The sequence below is a fragment of the Chelonoidis abingdonii genome, chromosome 14 (genome assembly GCF_003597395.2).
Source record: "Chelonoidis abingdonii isolate Lonesome George chromosome 14, CheloAbing_2.0, whole genome shotgun sequence".
NCBI classification, from domain to species: Eukaryota; Metazoa; Chordata; order Testudines; family Testudinidae; genus Chelonoidis; species Chelonoidis abingdonii.
The window spans coordinates 37,425,457-37,444,070 of record NC_133782.1 but is presented as its reverse complement, the minus strand read 5'-3'; the positions used below and the strand labels follow the sequence as shown (position 1 = coordinate 37,444,070).

The window sequence follows — 18,614 nt, the reverse complement described above, 5'->3', positions numbered from 1 at the left end:
GCTTTACCTGACTAAAGCGGTTAGAAGGTCCCCTAGCCTTAGCTGACTCACTCTGACCTGAGAGGAACTCAAGTGGTGGAGTTTGTGAGAACCAAAGGATGTTGTCAAAGGAAGCAAGTACTGCAGGCACGCATAGTATGAGGAGGGAAATCAGGCTCCCCTATTTTGGGTGGCTGTTTCACACTGAAAAAGTTTGTACCAGAGTGAAGGATCACCTAAAGGACATATCAATGCATCCATATAGCATCTCTGGTTCGTCATAAAAAATTCAACACAGGTAGTAGTAAGTTCCTTCTTTAGACAAAGGAATTCGTATGTCGCCTATCGGTACCTATTTCTCTGACAATTGTGTACTTCTTTTTGAATGACACAGAGGAAGATCAGAATTGACAGTTTCTTTGCGTGCTAACTAATCCTAAATGAGCGAGTTTTTCCGCTCTTCTGAGAAGATAGGGACATGCTCCTCTCGATGGTTGTAACTAATACTCCTACAAAATCTCGCACGCCATCTTCTCTCTCTTAATTGTAGTAACTACAAGAAATGTAGATATCTACCTTCGGGCCTGATGTCCTAGTCCTGATGCAGCTAGGTTTTCTCTGCCTTACAGCTATGCTGCATAGCTAATCACAGATTTTCAACATTAGGCCAGATAAGGACAGACTCACGTGATACTAGGCCTATGGAAGAAAGAAAAAAAAAAATGCCACCGTCGGTCTCCGTCATGCTCGATATCATTGTTCAGCCTCTCTGCCAGCTGTACGCCAGATATGGGGAAAGCTGCCGCCCAGGGGTTTCCACAAGCTCGATAGATGTTGTACAATAGACTTTCAATGAGAGGATTAGCATACGTCATTCACAGCAGGCGACTCTTTTAGTTATTCCTTAATTCACCTCTACAGATGCATCCTGTCTTTTAAAATACGATAAAGAGTCTCTTTTCTTTTAAGAACGCTGGATGATTTTTCCTGTAGGGTTTATCGTTGTAGGATGTTATATGACTCAGCTCGTGTTTCTAAGACAGCGCAGTTCATCACTGGTGCCGCCAAATCTCAAACACAGAGATTCTGCTTGCCAAGATCCACTGAAACTAGAATGGGAGTAAAAATGATGTCCGTTGACATCACATTAAAGTTCGTGGGGTTCTAGGACAATGAACCTGTCCCTGACGATACGAAATTAAGGGCGCGATAAAGCGAACTGAGCCTGAAAGATCTCTTTCTATTGGCCTTGGGTGTCAATTATATAATGAGTGCGGGGAAGGCTCCAGCAGTACGCCTAGAGTATTCCAGACATGACTTACTCCACGAGTAAACAGTGTGTAGTTTTGTTTAAAACGGTAATTGGATCACCTTCACTAGTTGCCCCTGCGTACCCTTCAGATGCAGGATGTCTCAAGCTAACGTTCGAGTTTGTAAATGGCTGTAATCACGCCGCTAAGCCTCGCTATCACTTGAACAGTAGCACTTAGGAGGTCTCTGAGTGCACTATGTGCCAGCAGGTAGCCCTGCGACATTCTGTACCCTAAATTCCCCCTAGCCAACTAGTATCACTTCGTGGTTTGAATACATACTCTTATTTCCTGGGGGTCGCACTACATGCACATGCATGAGCCAGGCCGTCGTACCCAATGCATGTGTTTAACTGAAACGTTCGCTCCTCCCATCAGTAATGCCCCAGTACGATACTACACATGCAGTACTTGTACAGCGATTGCCCCAAGAAGTGCTGGTTAGTCATCGCCCCTTGGCTGCTGCCCCTCGTGCCCGGAGCCGTGGTATAGGGGTCGCCCTGTGAGGTCAGACGCAGTCTGGTTCTTCACTCCCAGGCATCTTCTCATTTTTCTCGTCCGTTTGTGGTTTTTAGCGCCTATGTAGATCCAAAGCGCCCTAGGCTTAGCTCAAGTCCCTCCCGTTGGGATAGCACACTGTCTGGATGCACCGGAGCATGGCTGCCGAGCCGTAGTTGGCAGAGGGCATACCTGTCAGTTGTTTATTTTACATGACCCTTCTCATGACGCCGCGCCCTTCACATTGAAGACACGTACATGCCCTACCCTTTACTCAGATATAGCATGTCGGTCAGCGCGTCCATGGAGGAGTATTACCGATGAAGTGGAGATACTATTTAACTAAAAAAACCCTAATAAAGTCATTCTGCACGAGTCAAAGCTAGCCTAATGTCAGTCTAATCTGAGTGTGTGGTGGAGCGTCAGAGATGTGCTGTCACTAGAGATGCGACCCGAAGGAGCCTGATTTGGTTTGGAGACTCGTGCATTGGAAGCTTCTAGTATTAATCTTTTGTATCGTCACACATGGTGTCTACTCGAGTTGACATAGACCAAAGAGTCACACACACGTCACCATCCACCTCTCAACATAAAAATCCCGTAAACCTGGCATCTTTCTCATCAAAGTACGTCTAATATGAAGTGTTAGGCGAAAGCATACGGGTCTCATGGTGATGTGGGAGCCCCAGCAACTGAGGACGATGCAGTCACAGCGATCTCTGGTATGTGCTCCTGTCCCGCCCTAGGGTAGCTCCGGGGGGCTTGGGGGGTTAGGTTATTCAGGCATGTTCAGCGTCTGCCGTTTTGGCTGGTGTGTGGCGCAGGGTCTCAGACGGTCGTCCGTTGTGGTTGGTATAGCTCTTTCGTCAGCACTCTGCGAATCGGAAGTCTTGCGCGCACGCATTGATGGGCCTTCTCTCTCCCCTCTAGTTAGCGCCGAGCCAGGCACTTGCATAGCTGCATGATCCAGCTTCCCGTAGAGCGGGACTGGTATGGCTGTCCGATCAGGAGGTTTGTGGGTAGCATTGGCTGCGGAAGAGAGCACGGTTGTTTCTCTCATTTCCGCTAGCGGGTCTTGGGAGGTTGACATGACAGCAGGGGCTCCAGTGTGCTCTTGTTGCTGAGTTCTCTTGTTCCGAGTGCCATGATGTCTGAGGTCGAATTTACAGTTGTTCTTTGGGTACTCGCCAAGCTTCCCGAGCAGGTGCAGGGGCGTATCTGGACCTTATGGGCCTGGAGGGAGGCAAACTGATTAAGGCCACTGTGATGAAAGTGTAGGAGTCCTTGTGTTCTCTCGGGTGCAGGGGTACGCTCTAGACCATTGTGGCGAGGCGCTACTTAAGTTTACGCCCCGAGGTAGTGTAGTGGTCGCACGGTTGGCTTTGTCTCCCAGGTGGGCCAGAAGTGTGGGCTGGCGGGTGACTGGAAAAGGGTCTGCGATGGCGTCCCTGGTTAAGTGGCCTCCTGACGCTGGCTGGATGTGAGTAGCGCTTCATCTCATGACAATGACCCCCACCCTGTCTCTGGCAGTCTGAGAGCAGATGGTGGTAAAGAAAACTAGGGCCGGCCGCGAGTGGAGATTGGCTGAGCTTCCTGCAGCATCGACTACATGGATGCTTACATTCATAGTTGGTTAGTGGGTGTCGCGGTCGGTGGTTGGGTTCCCCTCTATATGTTTGTTCTTGTACCCTACGTATGTTGCAGTCACCAACATGTAAGAAGCCTATAGCTTAATCTTTTGTTCCACGCACTTCCGGATACTCTATTGGCCACAGCCCCTTTCTGTCTTCTCTCTCTGTACTCCCCGCGTGCTAGAATCGCGGATGGCGGCAGAGGACGTCCACCGCGGGGCTTTGAGTCCATGCTACAGCTCGGGTGAGCCACTGTCCTGGACACGGCTCTTGGGGATCATTGTCCCGGTTACTGGATGACTCCCGCTTCTGGACGCGCCGCACTTGTGCTCTGATTCGTAGCTCCACCTTGCAGAAGAGAAACTAAGCATTTCACCTTATCTCTCTGACCATGCAGCTTGGGGCGAATGGAGGCCAGGCTTTGCCCTGTTGAGAGTGGTCCGCGCCGCGGGCATTCTGTCACTTTTTGTTATGTTTAAAGGTCCACTCTCCCTGTAATTTCTCTTATTTGGCATGTAATCTTATGATTCTGAGGCTCTCTGTCAGTCTGTCTGGTCATTCTTGGCGCCTTTTCTGTCTGTTGTCTGGCTCTCATTCGCGTTGTCAGTCCTCGTCTGTACTAATCAACAGTATCTACCCGCGATTTTCCTATTACATCACTCTGTCATCTCCTGCGCGGGTCATGCGCAAGAGTCTGCACGTTCTCTCTCTCATTTCCCTTGGCCTGGGCTTGCCTGCCCTCCTAGATTCTCTTGGTAGCTTACTCCTTTGCCTTTCCCTGGCAGATAAGCCACTTTTCTTTGGGAGAGCGAAGCAAAAGGATAATCTCTAACAGGACATGAATCTGCGCCACTCACAGATGGTGCAAAATTTCTCTCCTTCCTTAGAGGTTTTTAAGGTCAGGCTTGACAAAGCCCTGGCTGGGATGATTTAGTTGGGGATTGGTCCTGCTTTGAGCAGAGGGTTGGACTAGATACCTCCTGAGGTCCCTTCCAACCCTGATATTCTATGATTCTAAAGGACTATTCTCAGTAAGTGCCCAATCAAGAAACTGGAGCGTCTTAGGGAATTTCTTGTATGACTTATGGTTAGCCAGTGAGGTAAAGTCCTCTTTGTCTGTCTGGTTTGGTGTGTTTAGAAGTGGAGAAACCCCTGCCTTGGGGTGTAACTGCCCTTCTCTAAGCAATTTGTCCTGAATTGATACTCTCTGAAGTGTCCCACCATCGTTACAAGAGGCACCATCATTACACTATCTAATGTGCTAACTCATTCATTCATTCCTTCGTTCCTACGTTCGTTCTCTCTCTCACCTTGAACAGGGTCATGGTGGCGCTGTAGCACATGCTCAAGAGGAAGAGGGTGATGAAGACTGAGATGGTGGCCCAGAGGCCGTCCAGCTCCTCATCTCCATCCTCGCTGCAAAACTCACCTGACACAATCACCTCTGTTGGGGGGAGAGAAAGAGACATCAGCTACGACTCAGCCAGTGTGACAGAGAGAGCTCGGACTGTGCGTCCAACACCAGCCCCCCATCCCCTTCTCTACCCATCCTTCCGTCCCTCCACTCATCTATCTCTGGATACATCCATCCATCCCTGACCCCAAACTATCCATCATTCCATCTCTAGACACACCCCTCCTTCCATTCATCCATCTCTAAATGCACCCATCCATCTGCCCATCCCCATTCACCCCTCCATTCATCGATGACCACAAACCATCCATCCATCAATCCCTAGACACCTCCATCCATTAATCTATGCCTGCACCATCCATCTTTAGATACATCCATCCATGACCACAAACCATCTATTCATCCATCCATCCATTCCTAGACACTTCCATCCATCCATCTATGCCTCTCCACTCCATTCCATCCATGACCACAAACTGCCCATCGATCCATCAGTCCATCCTTAGACACCTCTATCCATCCAACTATCTCGAGCTGCACCCCTCCATCCATCCATCCATAGGTACATCCATCCAGCAATCCCTGACCACAAACCATCATCCCTAGACACACCCTTCCATCCATCCATCCCCACAAACATCCATCCATCCATGCCTCCACCATCCATCTCTAGACAAATACATCCATCCATCCATCATCCATCCATCCATCTCTAGATACCTCCATCCATCCATGACCACAACCCACCAATTTATCCATCCATCCATCCCTAGATGCATCCCTCCATCCATCCACCCACCCCTGCCTGCTGTGATAAAATGAAGGATGCAGAGATTTCCAGGTCTCATCTCACTCATCCCATGTGGCCGTGGCCCTACACCTTGGCACTGAAGCTTGGCCGCCTGTTGAATTTCTCTGTGCCTTAGTGTCTCTGCCTGTGAAAGGTGGCTCAGGAGCCCTCTGAGGTGTGCGAGATGCCGGGATGCTGCCATGGTGGGGGAGCTCCCTGAGGACCAGGATGGATGGATTTCACATGTGTGCCTCTATGACCCTGCTCCCAGTGTAACAAAACACCCAGGAGTCACTTTAGGTGGAATGCAGCCACCTCTGGGCCTGTTTATCCCGGGCTCTCTTGCCCAGGTGCAGCCTGTAGTTGCCTCGGCTGAGGGAGGTGGGGATTTTGAACACTGTCACTTTTATGAACAGAGCCAGTAGTATTTTAAGGATGAGATCTCAGGTCTCTCTGATATGACAGATGCTGCTCCCTGAGCATGTTGCCCCCTACTCACTGAGCCCCCTTCTAGGATGCTGAGAATACAGGTGCATGGATCTGTGGTGCCAATGGTTTGTCTCTCTCTATGTTCTGTTGTCCTCTCGTGTAAACACGACAAGCCCAGGTGGGAGGGTCCCGTCATGCCATGTTAAAAGGTAAATGTCCATCTGCACTTGGACTGAGCCTGTCCTCAGCCACCCCCCCCACTCTTACTCTGTGTGCCCCTGACGCCGCCCCAGGATAACAAGCCCTAACACTGCCGCTGCAGGCTACCCCCCTTTAATGCCAGTGTGAGCTCTGTGGCTCGCACTGCGTTTGATTCCTGCACTCGCCCATTCCAGCTTTGGGCGTGAACCACACATGGGAGGCGAGGAAAGTGTGGAATGAGGGGCGGTAGGAAACAACCCATGTGCGGGGCATAGGGTTATCTAGATCCGTCTTCCCACCTCACTGCCGGGCCCAGTCACCAGAGCGTAGTGAGACTTTAGGTGAGTCCTGCTTAGTGTTTGCTCCAGATACAGCCCTACTACTGCTGCTGCTTTGGTGGAACTGAGCCAACAAGGACTGATCCTGCTGGGGGTGTTTGCTGTATGTTGTCCTATCTCCCTCTCCCATAGCTGCTGCTGTCGTAAGGGGGGAAGTAACCCCTAAGCAAGGGCCGCCCAGAGGAGGCTCAGTCAGCAATTTGCCCCAGGCCCTGAAGTCCGTGCAGGGGCCCCCCCACAAAAATAGTATTCATAAGTAAATTGTATCTTTTGTTATGAAAGAGCCCCAAAATTGCATTGCCCCAGTCCCCTTGATCCTCTGGGTGCCCTGCCTTAGCTTCCTAGCCAGCAGAGGAGTGTTTTGGGGGCCAGGGATTTTAATTACCTGCCTCCTGACTCTGGCTGGAAAATACACTATGGGCATCTGCTCCTCTGGTGAAAGAGGGGGTAGGGTAAAGCTGATCATGATATAGTGCCCCTCTGATATGCATGGATGGTAGCCTAGAGAGGATCGTGCCTACAGGAAGGGCCATCCACCTAACCATCCACACTCCACCAGCCTTATCTTTTCCCGTCCTCTATATTCCATCCATCCATATAGGATCTATATCATCCATCCATCGTCACCACTAACAATCCACCCACTTACCTCACCCATATCTTCATCCATCCATAGAGATCTATACCCATCCATTCTCCTACCTCCCCATCCATCCATTCTCCAGCATCATCTCACCATCCATCCATTCATCCTCACCCATGATTTTCCATCCATACATGCAACCTCATCCACTTTTCATCGTCACCTGATATATTATCCATCCCCAAACATCTATCACCATTGTCCTTTAACACACTCAAGTCATCCATCCATCCATTACCATATTCACCCAGCCACTCATCCCTCTTTCTATCGCCACCAGCCCTCCATACTCAGTCGGTCCACCCCATCCATTCTCATTTTTCCCATTCACATCCATCTCATGCCGATCCATTACCATATGGCACCTGCCCACATTCATATCATCATGCATCTCCACCATCCCCACCTCTATCAATCATCTATCAGTCATCTATGGCGCCATTTATCCACCCTTCGTCCTTCAAAGGGACACCCCACCAACCTTCACCATAGATTTATCCATGCCATCCCATCCACTTATCCATTGCACGCACCTGCGAACCTCAGCCATCCTCTTCACAAGCAGGCGAAGTTAGTGGACTGGGTTGACTTACTAGAACAGCTGGGTTCTGTTTCTAGCCGGTAATGGACATAACCGGCAGGTCCCTTCCCTCTTGTGACTCGTTTCTTCTCCCTCTTCTGCTATCTAGTGTGCCCTTTGACCAGAGACGTCTCCTAGGTGTCTGTGCATACCCAGCCCGACAGGCCCTATCTATTGGGGTGTGGACGGTGCTACTTACCAAACAATAATCCTCCTCTCCCGCTCTCCCCCTTCTCTCTGTTATCTTTGGGTCTTGAGTACTCCCGCTGAAGTATGTAGTTCCATCGGACATCGTTCCCTTTCGAATACCTGGCCTCCACAAGTGGAACAGAGCTGGGTTTGGTACTGGGCGTGTAGTTGCATGTGTGTAACGTCCATCTACCCTCTCCATCACTGCTTCTGTGTGGATGTACCCATGTATCTACCCACCCCTTCATACTCACCTAACCTGCCTTCCATGACATCTTCCCATGTCTACCCATCCTCCTTCCAGGCATCAACCATTTCTCCCATCTATCCATGATAATATATATATATATCCACCCAACAGGGATGGCATCCCAGCCTTGAGCATTCCCGCCTTAGCATCGGTTTCTCCCAGCTCAACCTGGGACCCTCGGCAGTCTCAGATTTCACCCCAGTCCAACCACCAGAAGGAGACGGGGCGAACCAGACATTCCATTTATTCACTATTTTCACTGAGGGCACAGAGATTATTTACAGGAAGCTGTACTGGACAGTGCTAGCAGTGGGGCTGGGAGGAGCCTTCTTCATTTACCAGAGACTTTGCTGATGCTGCGTTGGGTGAACTTCATCTGCAGGGCTTCGTGGATGACCATGCAGGTGTAGGTGTCCCCGCTGTTCCAGCTGGCCTTGCTGACTTTCAGCTTGCTGTAGAGGAAGAAGTTCGAGGCGCTGGCTACGTCCCTGATGGTTGGAGTGGTGATATATTCCAAGCTCTCATCGGGTTTGTGGTTCTTCATCCACTGCACAGAGATGTCTTCGGGGAAGAAGCCCTGCACCAGGCAGGTGAGGCTGACGGAGTCTCTAGAGCTGCTCAGCTCCTCGTTGTGGGGGTGCAGGAGGTAGATGCCAGGGCCAGAGCGCCTGCCTAAAGTGGGTGGGAACGGAGGACACAGATGAGCCATGCACATCACTCAGCTGGGGCCACGCAGGGAGAAGGATGGGGCGTGTGTGTGTGGGAGGGGGGTAGGAAGATCCCCTCTCTCCTCCAGGATGGAGGGGCTGGGGACTGGGAGCTGGTAGTCCTGGAGCACAGGCTGGGGGACAGGATGGTCTCCATCTCACATGGGGATGCAAAGGGACCCAGGGCTGGGATCCCAGGTTGTTAGGTCTTCCCCTTAAGGAGCAATCCCTCCCTTGCTGGGGCTGGGATAGGGGAGTCTCTCCCCTTTAGGGACCCTGCTCTCCTCCACTGGCTTTTTGGGAGATCGATTTGATGGAGGTTGACGAGGGCAGCTTGGAGTGCTCCACTTTGCGGTGAGGTCGCTCCGGCCTCCCAGTCGCGGGTTGAATTGGGCTGGAAGCTGGAGGCTTTGATGGTGCCGTTGAACTGCTCAGTGAGGGTCAGGGGATCAGAGTTACCGACCCGGCTTTCCCGGGACCAGACACCTGGATGCTGGGAGTTTCTAGGCAGGTTGACCACCAGGCATGTGAGCATGGGGTTCTGGGCCACATACAGGCAGGCAGGAGACGGGGCACCAGGAGACCTGGATGTCGCTGGGCGATGTTGTTTTTCTGGGGACAGGAGAGCCCAGGTCAGTTGCGGCCTGGTCTGCCCTGCCAGCCCTCCCAGTCTGTCCCCACCCCTCGCCCCCTCGCAGCCCAGCCTGCGTGTCCCCTCTCACAGGTGGATTTACTGTAAATCAGAGGGTGCCCTGGCACAGGGACCCCAAGACAGGGCCCAGGTGGGCAGCGGGTGAGTGGAGCCTGTGCTCAGCTTCATTTTGGGGCCCCTCTTGGACCCAGCTCTCTTAAATTTCTCTCTGATCTCTCCCTCTGCTCCTGTTTTCATTCTTGTTTTCTCAGGCCTCCTGTCAGTAATAGCGAAGTAAATGAGCGGACTGATTGTTTTTGTAATCGAATGTTTTTCCACAGACTGCTTGAAATTGCTGTGAAGTGGGAGAGGGTGCCCCGTTGTCAGGGCAGGGATGGGGATGGGGGGGTGCTTGAGTCCGGGCAGGGGGTGTGGGGGGGCTGAGTGCTTTGATGGAGGTGCAGGAGTCAGGCAAGAGGCAGGGGAGGTGAGAGGTGGTGAGGGGGTGCAGAGTCAGTGGGGAGTGCAGAGCCTGGCCAGGAGTAGGGTGAGGGAGTCAGCAAAGATCTGGGAGGGAGTTAGGGTGAGGGGCTCAGGGCAGGGGCGTGCAGGATTGGGAGGGAAGTGTGAGGGGCGGAGGGCTCAGGGCAGGGTGGTGCAGGTCTGGAGGGGATTGGTGAAGGAGGGGGCTCAGGCAGAGGGTTCAGGATTGAGGAGTGAGTTTAGGGTGCAGGAGCAGGCTTGGGTTGGGTTGGGGCCTGACCAGGAGCATAGGATGAGGGAGGGGCTCAGGGTTGGGGTGTGGCAGCCCTTACCTGGGCAGCTCATTTGGTGGAGGGCGTGCGGTGGGGGGGGGGGGGTAAAGAAGCTCCATTTGGATCAGAGTGGGGGGTATCTGGCGGGGTGCAGGAGTCAAGCAGGGTGGTTGGGTGTTGGGGTTGAGAGTCAGGGCAGGGGCTTGGGGGATGGGTGGGATTGTGGGGCTGCTCCCAAGCCCCCCTGCCCTAATGGGCGTGTGGTCCCCAAACCCCTCCCGCCCTCAGGGGTCCGGAGCGCGGCAAACAGAGTTCGGTCTGGGGGAGGCGGGGAAGAGCTGGGGGAGGGGAGCTTTGGCTGCCGGTGGGGCAATCTCTGCAGCAGGAGCCCCTGGAGGCGCAGGGACCCGACGCGGATTTCAGTAAACACCCACGTGGGGCCCAGGGCCGGAGCTAGCATTGTGGGCAGAAACCTCGTCCCTTCTCCCATGGCATGGACCCGAACCCCAACCCCCTGCATGAGCTGCTAGGTAGGGCAGTTGGGGGGGGTGCGTGCAGGGTGACTGGCGGCTCCCCATGAGCCCAGACCCTGCCCGAACTCCTGCTACCCCCACGTCCTCACGCCCACCCTGAAGCACAAAACAAAGCTCTGCCCCCCCACATTCCCATCTGCACCCCTTGCACCAAATGTGAGCTGCCAACCTCCTACACCCACCCCCGCCCGCTCCTCACCTAACTTCCCCCAGGACCCTGCAACCCCCAGCCCTGCTCCCGCACCCCTCACCCACCATCCACCCTGCCTCTCCCTGGTGCTGCAAAGCCCCCCACATCCCCCCTGCACCCCTGCACCAACCGGGGGCCTCCAGAAAGCGCTGCACAACCCAAATATCCCATGCTTGCAGCCCTGAGCCCCCTCCCTCAACCCTACTCCTCCCAGACCACGCAGCCCCTGCCCTGAGCCCTCCTCCACACCTAGTCCTGGCCAGAACCCACACCCCAATGTTTTTACAAAGTGCTTTAAGAAAGTGCTTCCAGTAGTTAGCTAATGGCACAAACAGTATTTGGAAAGACCGTGAAGTGTCCGCCGAGACCCCCAGCGATTTTCAAGTGGTCTGTGGAAAAATAAGTTCCACTACAAAACCAATTAAGGTACCTCACTTTATTTCCATTGACTTGCTATTACTGACAGGGGGAGGATGAAGGAAACAAGAATAAAAAATGGGGATGGGGGGAGATGAGAAAGAAGGTTCTTTTTCTCAGCTGGGTCCCAAAGGGGGCCCCAAAAATGAGGCTGATCACAGGGCCCCAGTAATTCTGAATCCACCACTGCCCCTCCTCTTCGTAGGGAGCCTAGAGTCGGTGAGCGTCACCTCCGCACTTGTTGGTGTGGCCCTGAGTTTTGATGGTGGTGCCCGGCTGGGACACCTGACATGTGTACAGCTTCAACTTCAGCCACTCGTCCTTGGAGACGGTGACATTGCTCTGGGTGCTGTAGGTGCTGCCGTTGGCGTCCTTTGTGACAGGGGCAGTGTCCCCAGGAAGTAACCTGGGCTGGCCATCAACCAACCATTCCACCTTCAAAATCTCAGGGTAGAAGCCGGAGATTATGCACACCAGCTGGACGGTGCGTGGGTTGGTGGTGTTGAAGTAGAGGATATTCACCTTGGGTGTAATGGTCTCTGGGAGAAGGGTGACAGGTTACTTTTTGTACAGACCCCTTCTGAGCCCCCCCCACTCCCTGCAGCCCAGCACCCAGTTTGCAGCCCTCCGCCCCTTTCCCTGCATTGCAGCACCCATCACTTCTCTTGGTGTGGTGTCTCTCTCTTCATCCACCCACCCACCACAGCGACTCCATCAGCTCACAGCACTAGCAGGCTCCCATCCTCTCTCCCTGCAGCAGTCACCAGAGCAGGGACCTGCGAGACCCCCAGCCCCTCCTTCCTACTCACTAGACTGCACTGGAACTTTCCGACTTGAGATTTCCTTGGAGATGCTGGAGCTCGTGGGCTGGTGCTGCACGGTGCATCGATAGGTGTTAGACTCCCAGCTGCTGGCCGGGACGGTGGCCTGGCTGCTGAGCGAGTAGAGGCCGCTGGAAGGTTGCAGCACGGAGGGATAGGTCCTCACGCCCGAGGAGCCGACGTTGGGGCTCCATGTCACTGTGACCGGCTCAGGGAAGTAGCCTTTGGCCAGGCAGCCAAAGGTGACCTGGGAGGTGGTGACTTCGCCGGTGCAGGAGGTCAGAGGGAAGACAGACGGGGCCGTGGCACTAGCTGCAAAGGGAGAGCGAGTGAAGCCTTGAGACACAGCCCCACTGAGCCCTGCCCCGCTCCGTGCAGCACAGGCCCTAGCTTGGCACTGGGGCCAGCACTCAATGCTGGGGGGGAGCGTCCCCTAGTGAGCCCCACGCTGCTCCATTCACACAGCACAGTTTGGGGTGAGACTGTTGAGAGTTGCACGGTCTTAGTAATGTCTGTGTGTAAGTGGGCACCTGAGATAGGCTGCCCCGTCTTCCAGGTAGTGTCACAGACTGAGCAGGATCAGGGCGCCCTGGTCACTTGGTGCTAAAGAGACCCAGTGTGTGATCGGGGGCCCCATTACACCGGGTGCTGCAGAGAGACACAATGACAGACAGTCCCTACCCCACAGAACTTACAGGCCAAATAGGCAAGATAAAGGAAGGGTCAGAGGGGAAACTGAGGCAGTGAGCAAGGAAGGGACCTGGTCACAGCAGGTCAGTGGCAGAAATAGGTAGAGAACCCAGGAGTCCTGTGTCTCACTCTCTTCTCTGGACTGGATGATGCACTGTGCTGTGCCACTGGGCAGCAGTAACACAGGTTGATTTCACAGAGTGGAGGGTTGTTCCCAGTAATTTGCACTGGGTTTCTCCTGAGGAGCCAAAGGGAATTAGGTGCCAAAGTGGCAGAGAAATTCCCCTTGGAGAAATAACAGCGTCTGCAGCTGGAAAATAAGCCAAGTTTTTGACCGAGGAACTGAAATTTGTGGACACTTCTGGGCTCTCGAAGACTTGTCTTGCCACTAACGTTTGGGTTTTCAGGTCTCCAGCTGAAGACGTGCAGATGTTGTCTAGAATTTTAGCTTGGTAAATATTTAATGTTATATTTGATTAGACTCTAGTTCATTGCCTAACTCCTCAGCCCTAGTGTCCAGTTAACCAATTCTGTACTCAAACACAACATCATTAGAGTCCTGAGAACTCACTTGAGACCGGTAGGAGGACTGGGACTGTCCATTGAACACTGGGACATATGGGCCTCTTGGTTAGAGTTCAGGTTATCTTATACACGGGAGGAGGATTCAAGGGTTAGCGGTAGGGTTAGGTGCTGTGGGTAAGGCCTATAGGTAGCTGGGGTAGATAATAAAGGCGATGGTTTGGCAGAAAAAAATACCCGTCCTTTGGGTCAAATACCCTTTCCCCCACTCTCAAGTTTCAATTATCTTTGACGTGTTGTGGAATTGGATTTCTAAGCCAATTTTGCAGCCATTCAACCATTTCAGAATACCAAACCGGTTTCTGCTTGAATGCCATTTTCCAGACGGAATTTTTAGTGAGACTCTTGGGTCCTATTTCCACCCCAACAAGGCCGTTTGCCACATGACAAATTCATTAATTCTAAATGCTGGGATGCTTGATACCCAACTGAGAGACACAGAAACCCTAGTGCTTAGAGAGTCAAGGTTGGGAGGTTCGGATTAGAACTGGGGTTATGGTTAGGGGTATAATTGGTTGTTACTACTTGTATCACAGTGGGTCTAGAAAACCCAACTAGGACCAGGTCCTCATTGTGCCAGGGACTTTTACAGAGAAATAACAATGAGGACTCTACTGATCCAGGGCCATTGCAGCCTGAGCAATCTAAAGTCAGGATTTCGGGGGATAAGGTGGGACGTTGGGGTTAGGGGATGGGTTTGAGGGTCAGAGTTGGGGGTCAGAGTTAGGGAACTAGGGGGTTAGAGAGCCGGGTTAAGGATGAAGGATAGGACTCTAGGGAAAGGGGAGGATTTAGGGTGTTTGGTTAAGGAATGGGTGCATGTGTCGGGGGTTAGATGCTAAGGGGGTTAGGGTCATGGTTAGGGAGTTTAGGGACAGAGTTGGGGGTCTAAGTAGTTGGGTTTAAGTAAGTTTGTTTAGAATTCATAATTCTGGAGTTAAGGTAAAGAAACCTTTTCCCTCCCTCGAAACGTCAGTAGTCGACTGGTTTATTACCACCCCTAGCTCATGACCTTTCTAGCCAGGTTCCCACTTTCAAGAAAATCCACTCGGATTTCTCTAACCAATTGGGATGAGGATTTTCTGGACACTTCCCCAAACTCTGCAGGAGAAAATTTTCCCAGAATTCCAGCTGCCTCACTTTCTAGGGTGCCAAAGCTGAGGTGCCTGGGAGCATTACCGGGGTGTCTGCATCTCCAGTGGGCTTTAGCCGGAGACCCCGTCAGAAGCTCGTCCCCCGGAAAGGAGCCCAAACGCTCCCAGCTGAGTGGGCCGCAAAAAACGGGAGCCAGCTCAACTCAAAGGCCAAGTTAGGAAGCTGACCCCTGATGCTGTCGCCTCTGAGCTGCCAGTTTCCGTCCAGCCCCAGGCAGCCAAGCCTCACATCTAGCTGTGCTGGGAAAAATCCCCCCCGCTCAGCTCTCAGCATGGAGCGGTGAGTGCAGAGCTGGCGGAGGGAGCCAGCGGCCGGCTGAGGGAGACGCGTTCCTGCACTGGGTGAGTTTTCAGGGGGGTTACCTTCTGACGAAGGACATGCCAAAGGGGAAATTTGTGCCTCAGTTTAGAAAGCGTTTTTTGCCTGGAGGATAATTAAACTCCGTTAGAACACAATTTCAGTGGGCTTGCCCATGTTCTCAAACGGTCACTAAATTTGCCAAAAAGGGGGCCCCCGAACGTTCTCTGCTAATGAGGCCCTTCCAATTCTGAGGCCCCCGGATCTTTGTCTGCTTTAGGTGGCCCAGGGCCCTGGTTTTTCCCCTCCACTTTCTACTACTGGTTTTGCCCCCCCTATACTGACCTGCCAACCCCCCTGCACAACCCAGGCCCTCTGCGTGCTCCTCCTCCCAACCAAAAGCCCTGGCCGGTGCCCACTCCACCTCCCGGACCCATGCACCCCCCGCCTAAGCCCCAGCCATCCACTGGTTTCTTTTCCCCCCCACTTTCCCAACCTTTTAGATCATCATGGACTTTGAAGGTCAGGGGAAGGGACCATTTATGAAATTATCATCCCCTGATCTTCCTGTGCAACAACAGGCCCACAAGAAAATCTTCACCCACCCACTTCAATAACCAGAAAAGCCTACTAACCCTAATGGTCTGAGTTATTGGAAGTCCTCAAATGCGTGGGTTACAAGACTCTTCAAGGCTGTCAGAGAATCCTCCAGCCAAAGTGACCCAATTCCCCATGCTGCAGGCAGGAGGAAGGTTGAAAAAGAAACCCTTCCAGAGGCTCTCTGCCAGTCCTGGCCCCCCCGGCGAGGAAAAAAGCCTGCCTGACCCAAGATATGACGGACCAGCCTAAACCCTGAGCATGTGGGCAAGAACTTCACCCAGCCAGCACTCCAGAAAAGAATCTCGTCCAGTAATTCAGATCCCATTCCCATCTAACATCCCATCTAACATCCGAATCCACTGACCATATCGCCCTATTTACCTGCTAATCAAAGATCAATTAATTTGCCACAATTAGGCTATCCCATCATACCATCCCCTCCATAACTATCAAGCTGTAGTCCTGTGAAGGCCAGATATGTCTTTTTTGCCCCACTACTCCCCTTGGAAGGCTGTTCCAGAACTTCCACTCCACAATGGTAGAAACAGAAACCTTCATCTAATTTCAAGTCTAAACTTCCTAGTGTCCAGTTTATACCCATTTGTTCTTGTGTCCACGCTGGTACTGAGCTTAAATTCCTCTCCCTCCCTGGTATTTATCCCTCTGATCTATTTATAAAGAGCAATCATATCTCCCCTTCAGCCTTCTTTCGGCTCAGCTAAACAAGCCAAGCTCTTTGAGTCTCCTTTTGTAAGAGCCTCACTCCCGACCCACAGCCCCCTGCTAGCCCAGCCCTGCGCTTCTCCCACACTGCCCTGCCGGTGCCCCTCACTCCCGACTCGAAGCCCCTGCCAGCCCAGCCCTGCCAGTTCCCCCTACTCCCGACCTGCAGCTCCTGCTAGCCCAGCCCTGCCCCTGTCAGCTCTGCTGGTGCCCCCTCATTACTGACGTGCAGTCCCCTGCTAGCCCAGTCCTGGAACCCCCCCCACTCTGCCGGTGCCCCCATTACCGCCCTGCAGCCTGCTGCTAGCCCAGCCCTGCCCCCCTAAGCTCTGCTGGTGCCCCTCACTCCCAACCTGAAGCCCCTGCTAGCCCAGCCCTGCCCGCCCCCAGCTCTGCTGGTGCTCCTCACTCCCGACCCGCAGCTCCTGCTAGCCCAGCCCTGTTCCCCCCAGCTCCTACCTCTGCTGGTGCCCCTCACTCCCTTCCCTCAGACTTCTGCTATCCCAGTCCTGCCAGTGCCCCTCACTCCTGACATGCAGCCCCTGCTAGCCCAGCCCTGCACTCCTCCCCCCATGCCCTGCTGCTGCCACTCACTCCTGACCCACAGCCCCTGCAAGCCCAGACCTGGATTCCCCAACCCATCTCTGCCGGTGCCCCTTAATCCTGACCTGGAGACCCCTGCTGGCCCAGTCCTGTCAACCCATCCGTGCCCGTTCCCACACTCCCAACCTGCAACCCCAACCCTGGGGTCCACCACCGAGCTCTGCCGGTGCCCCTCACTCCCCAGCTGCAGCCCCTGCTGGCCCAGCCCTGGGCTCGCTGCCTTCAGTTCTCTCAAAGCTGTTATCCCAACTAATAGCTGGGGTGTGAGATAAGCACCTCTGTCCCCCCGTCTCTGCCTGGGGGGTGCACAGCCTGGCCTGTACCCGTCCTGGCCTGGGCAGCATATCCAGCCTGTGCAGGGGAGCCATGAGCTGCACCCTGCCCTGGTATTGGGTCCACACAGGGGACGTACCCCACTGCCCTTCACAGGTCAGAACAGAACACAACCCTCCTGGCTTCCATGCCCCCTGCTCTAACTACTGGACCCCACTCCCCTTCCAGAACTGGGGAAAGAACCCAGGAGTCCTGGCTTCCAGCCCCCTGCTCTAATCTACTCCCCATCCTCCCCCGCTCTAATGACTAGACCCCACTCCCATCCCAGAGCTGGGGAGGGAACTCAGGAGTCCTGGCTCCCCTCTCTAGCACACGCTTCACCCCATTTATCTCTGATGGGGTTAAAACACTCTCTGCACTCATGTCACAAGCCAATAGCAGCCACTTTCCTGGGATGGACTCACCAAATCACCGGCCATGTTGGGTCAAGTCCCGGCGCTGGGTTCTGTCCGGGAGTCCAGCTCTGCTCTGTGTCTGTCGTGGAGCTCTTCTGAGGTACCTTTGCCTGTGAGACATCCCCTCTCCCCCCCCCCCGATGGAAGTCAGGATAATTATAGCTTGAGAACAAGAGGTGACGCCCTCTGGGGAGCTTTTCATTGTTACAGCTGGTGAGAAGGTGTGAAAACTGGACAGGTGGGTGAGCACAAGGGGCTAAAACTGGGGTGAAAAAACAACCTCGGTGTGACTTTCACTTGTGTAAACTTCCCCTTTCAGCCAGTTTTGTTTGTTTGTTTGTTGGTTGGTTTTCCCCAGAGGTTCAGTTATGAAGGCCACAGGGCTCAGAAAAGATTGAGGCCTCCTGGGGCGTCTTTTTGAGAACCTGCCATGTGGGAGAGTGAAGACGGAGACTTTACGGCTGTCCTGGAACTGGGGATAGAACCCAGGAGTCCTGACTCCCAGCCCCACAAACTCTAATCTTGGAGATCCCAGTTCACTCCCCCAGCTGGGGACAGATCCTAGCAGGTGACGTTTCAGCCCATCTGCACTAATCTTGTAAAGTCCAGAGAGAGAACCTGGGAGTCCTGACTCCCACCCACCCAGGATGGATAGATTGACAGTGGGCGTCTATGGGGATGGATAGATGTCCTGTACACTAGTATCTGAAGCAAGTATCACGTCTCCCTTCTAGCATCTTCTCTTTCTTTTAACGTCTCCTGGCAGTTTGTTGTTGTTATACAAAGGGTCTCTTCACATCCTTGCTCCTGTGACGGTGGGGAGAAGTGGCTGGGTGGTTCCTAGCACCGTGACTGGTGGTGGAATGTCCACTGCAATTTGACGTGTTTAGAACTGATGGATTGGTGGAGTTTCAGGGCACAAGAAGGGAT

The 18,614-nt window shown here is 53.3% G+C and overlaps 3 gene segments (V, D, J or C); all 3 read right to left on the bottom strand.

Moving 5' to 3' along the window:
* Positions 1 to 18,614, bottom strand: part of LOC116818425 (immunoglobulin heavy constant gamma 4-like) — a 320,687-nt gene that overhangs the window by 36,504 nt on the left and 265,569 nt on the right.
* LOC142047748 (Ig gamma chain C region-like) lies at positions 8,515 to 15,112 on the bottom strand. The segment is given in 6 exon segments: positions 8,515 to 8,924; positions 9,250 to 9,571; positions 11,716 to 12,024; positions 12,295 to 12,618; positions 14,758 to 14,840; positions 15,096 to 15,112. Coding segments are annotated over 6 exon segments (1,396 nt in total).
* LOC116831573 (immunoglobulin heavy constant gamma 4-like) overlaps positions 18,047 to 18,614 on the bottom strand; it is a 1,997-nt gene continuing 1,429 nt past the window's right edge. Inside the window, 1 exon segment of the C gene segment in view lies at positions 18,047 to 18,109. Coding sequence covers positions 18,047 to 18,109 — 63 coding nt within the window.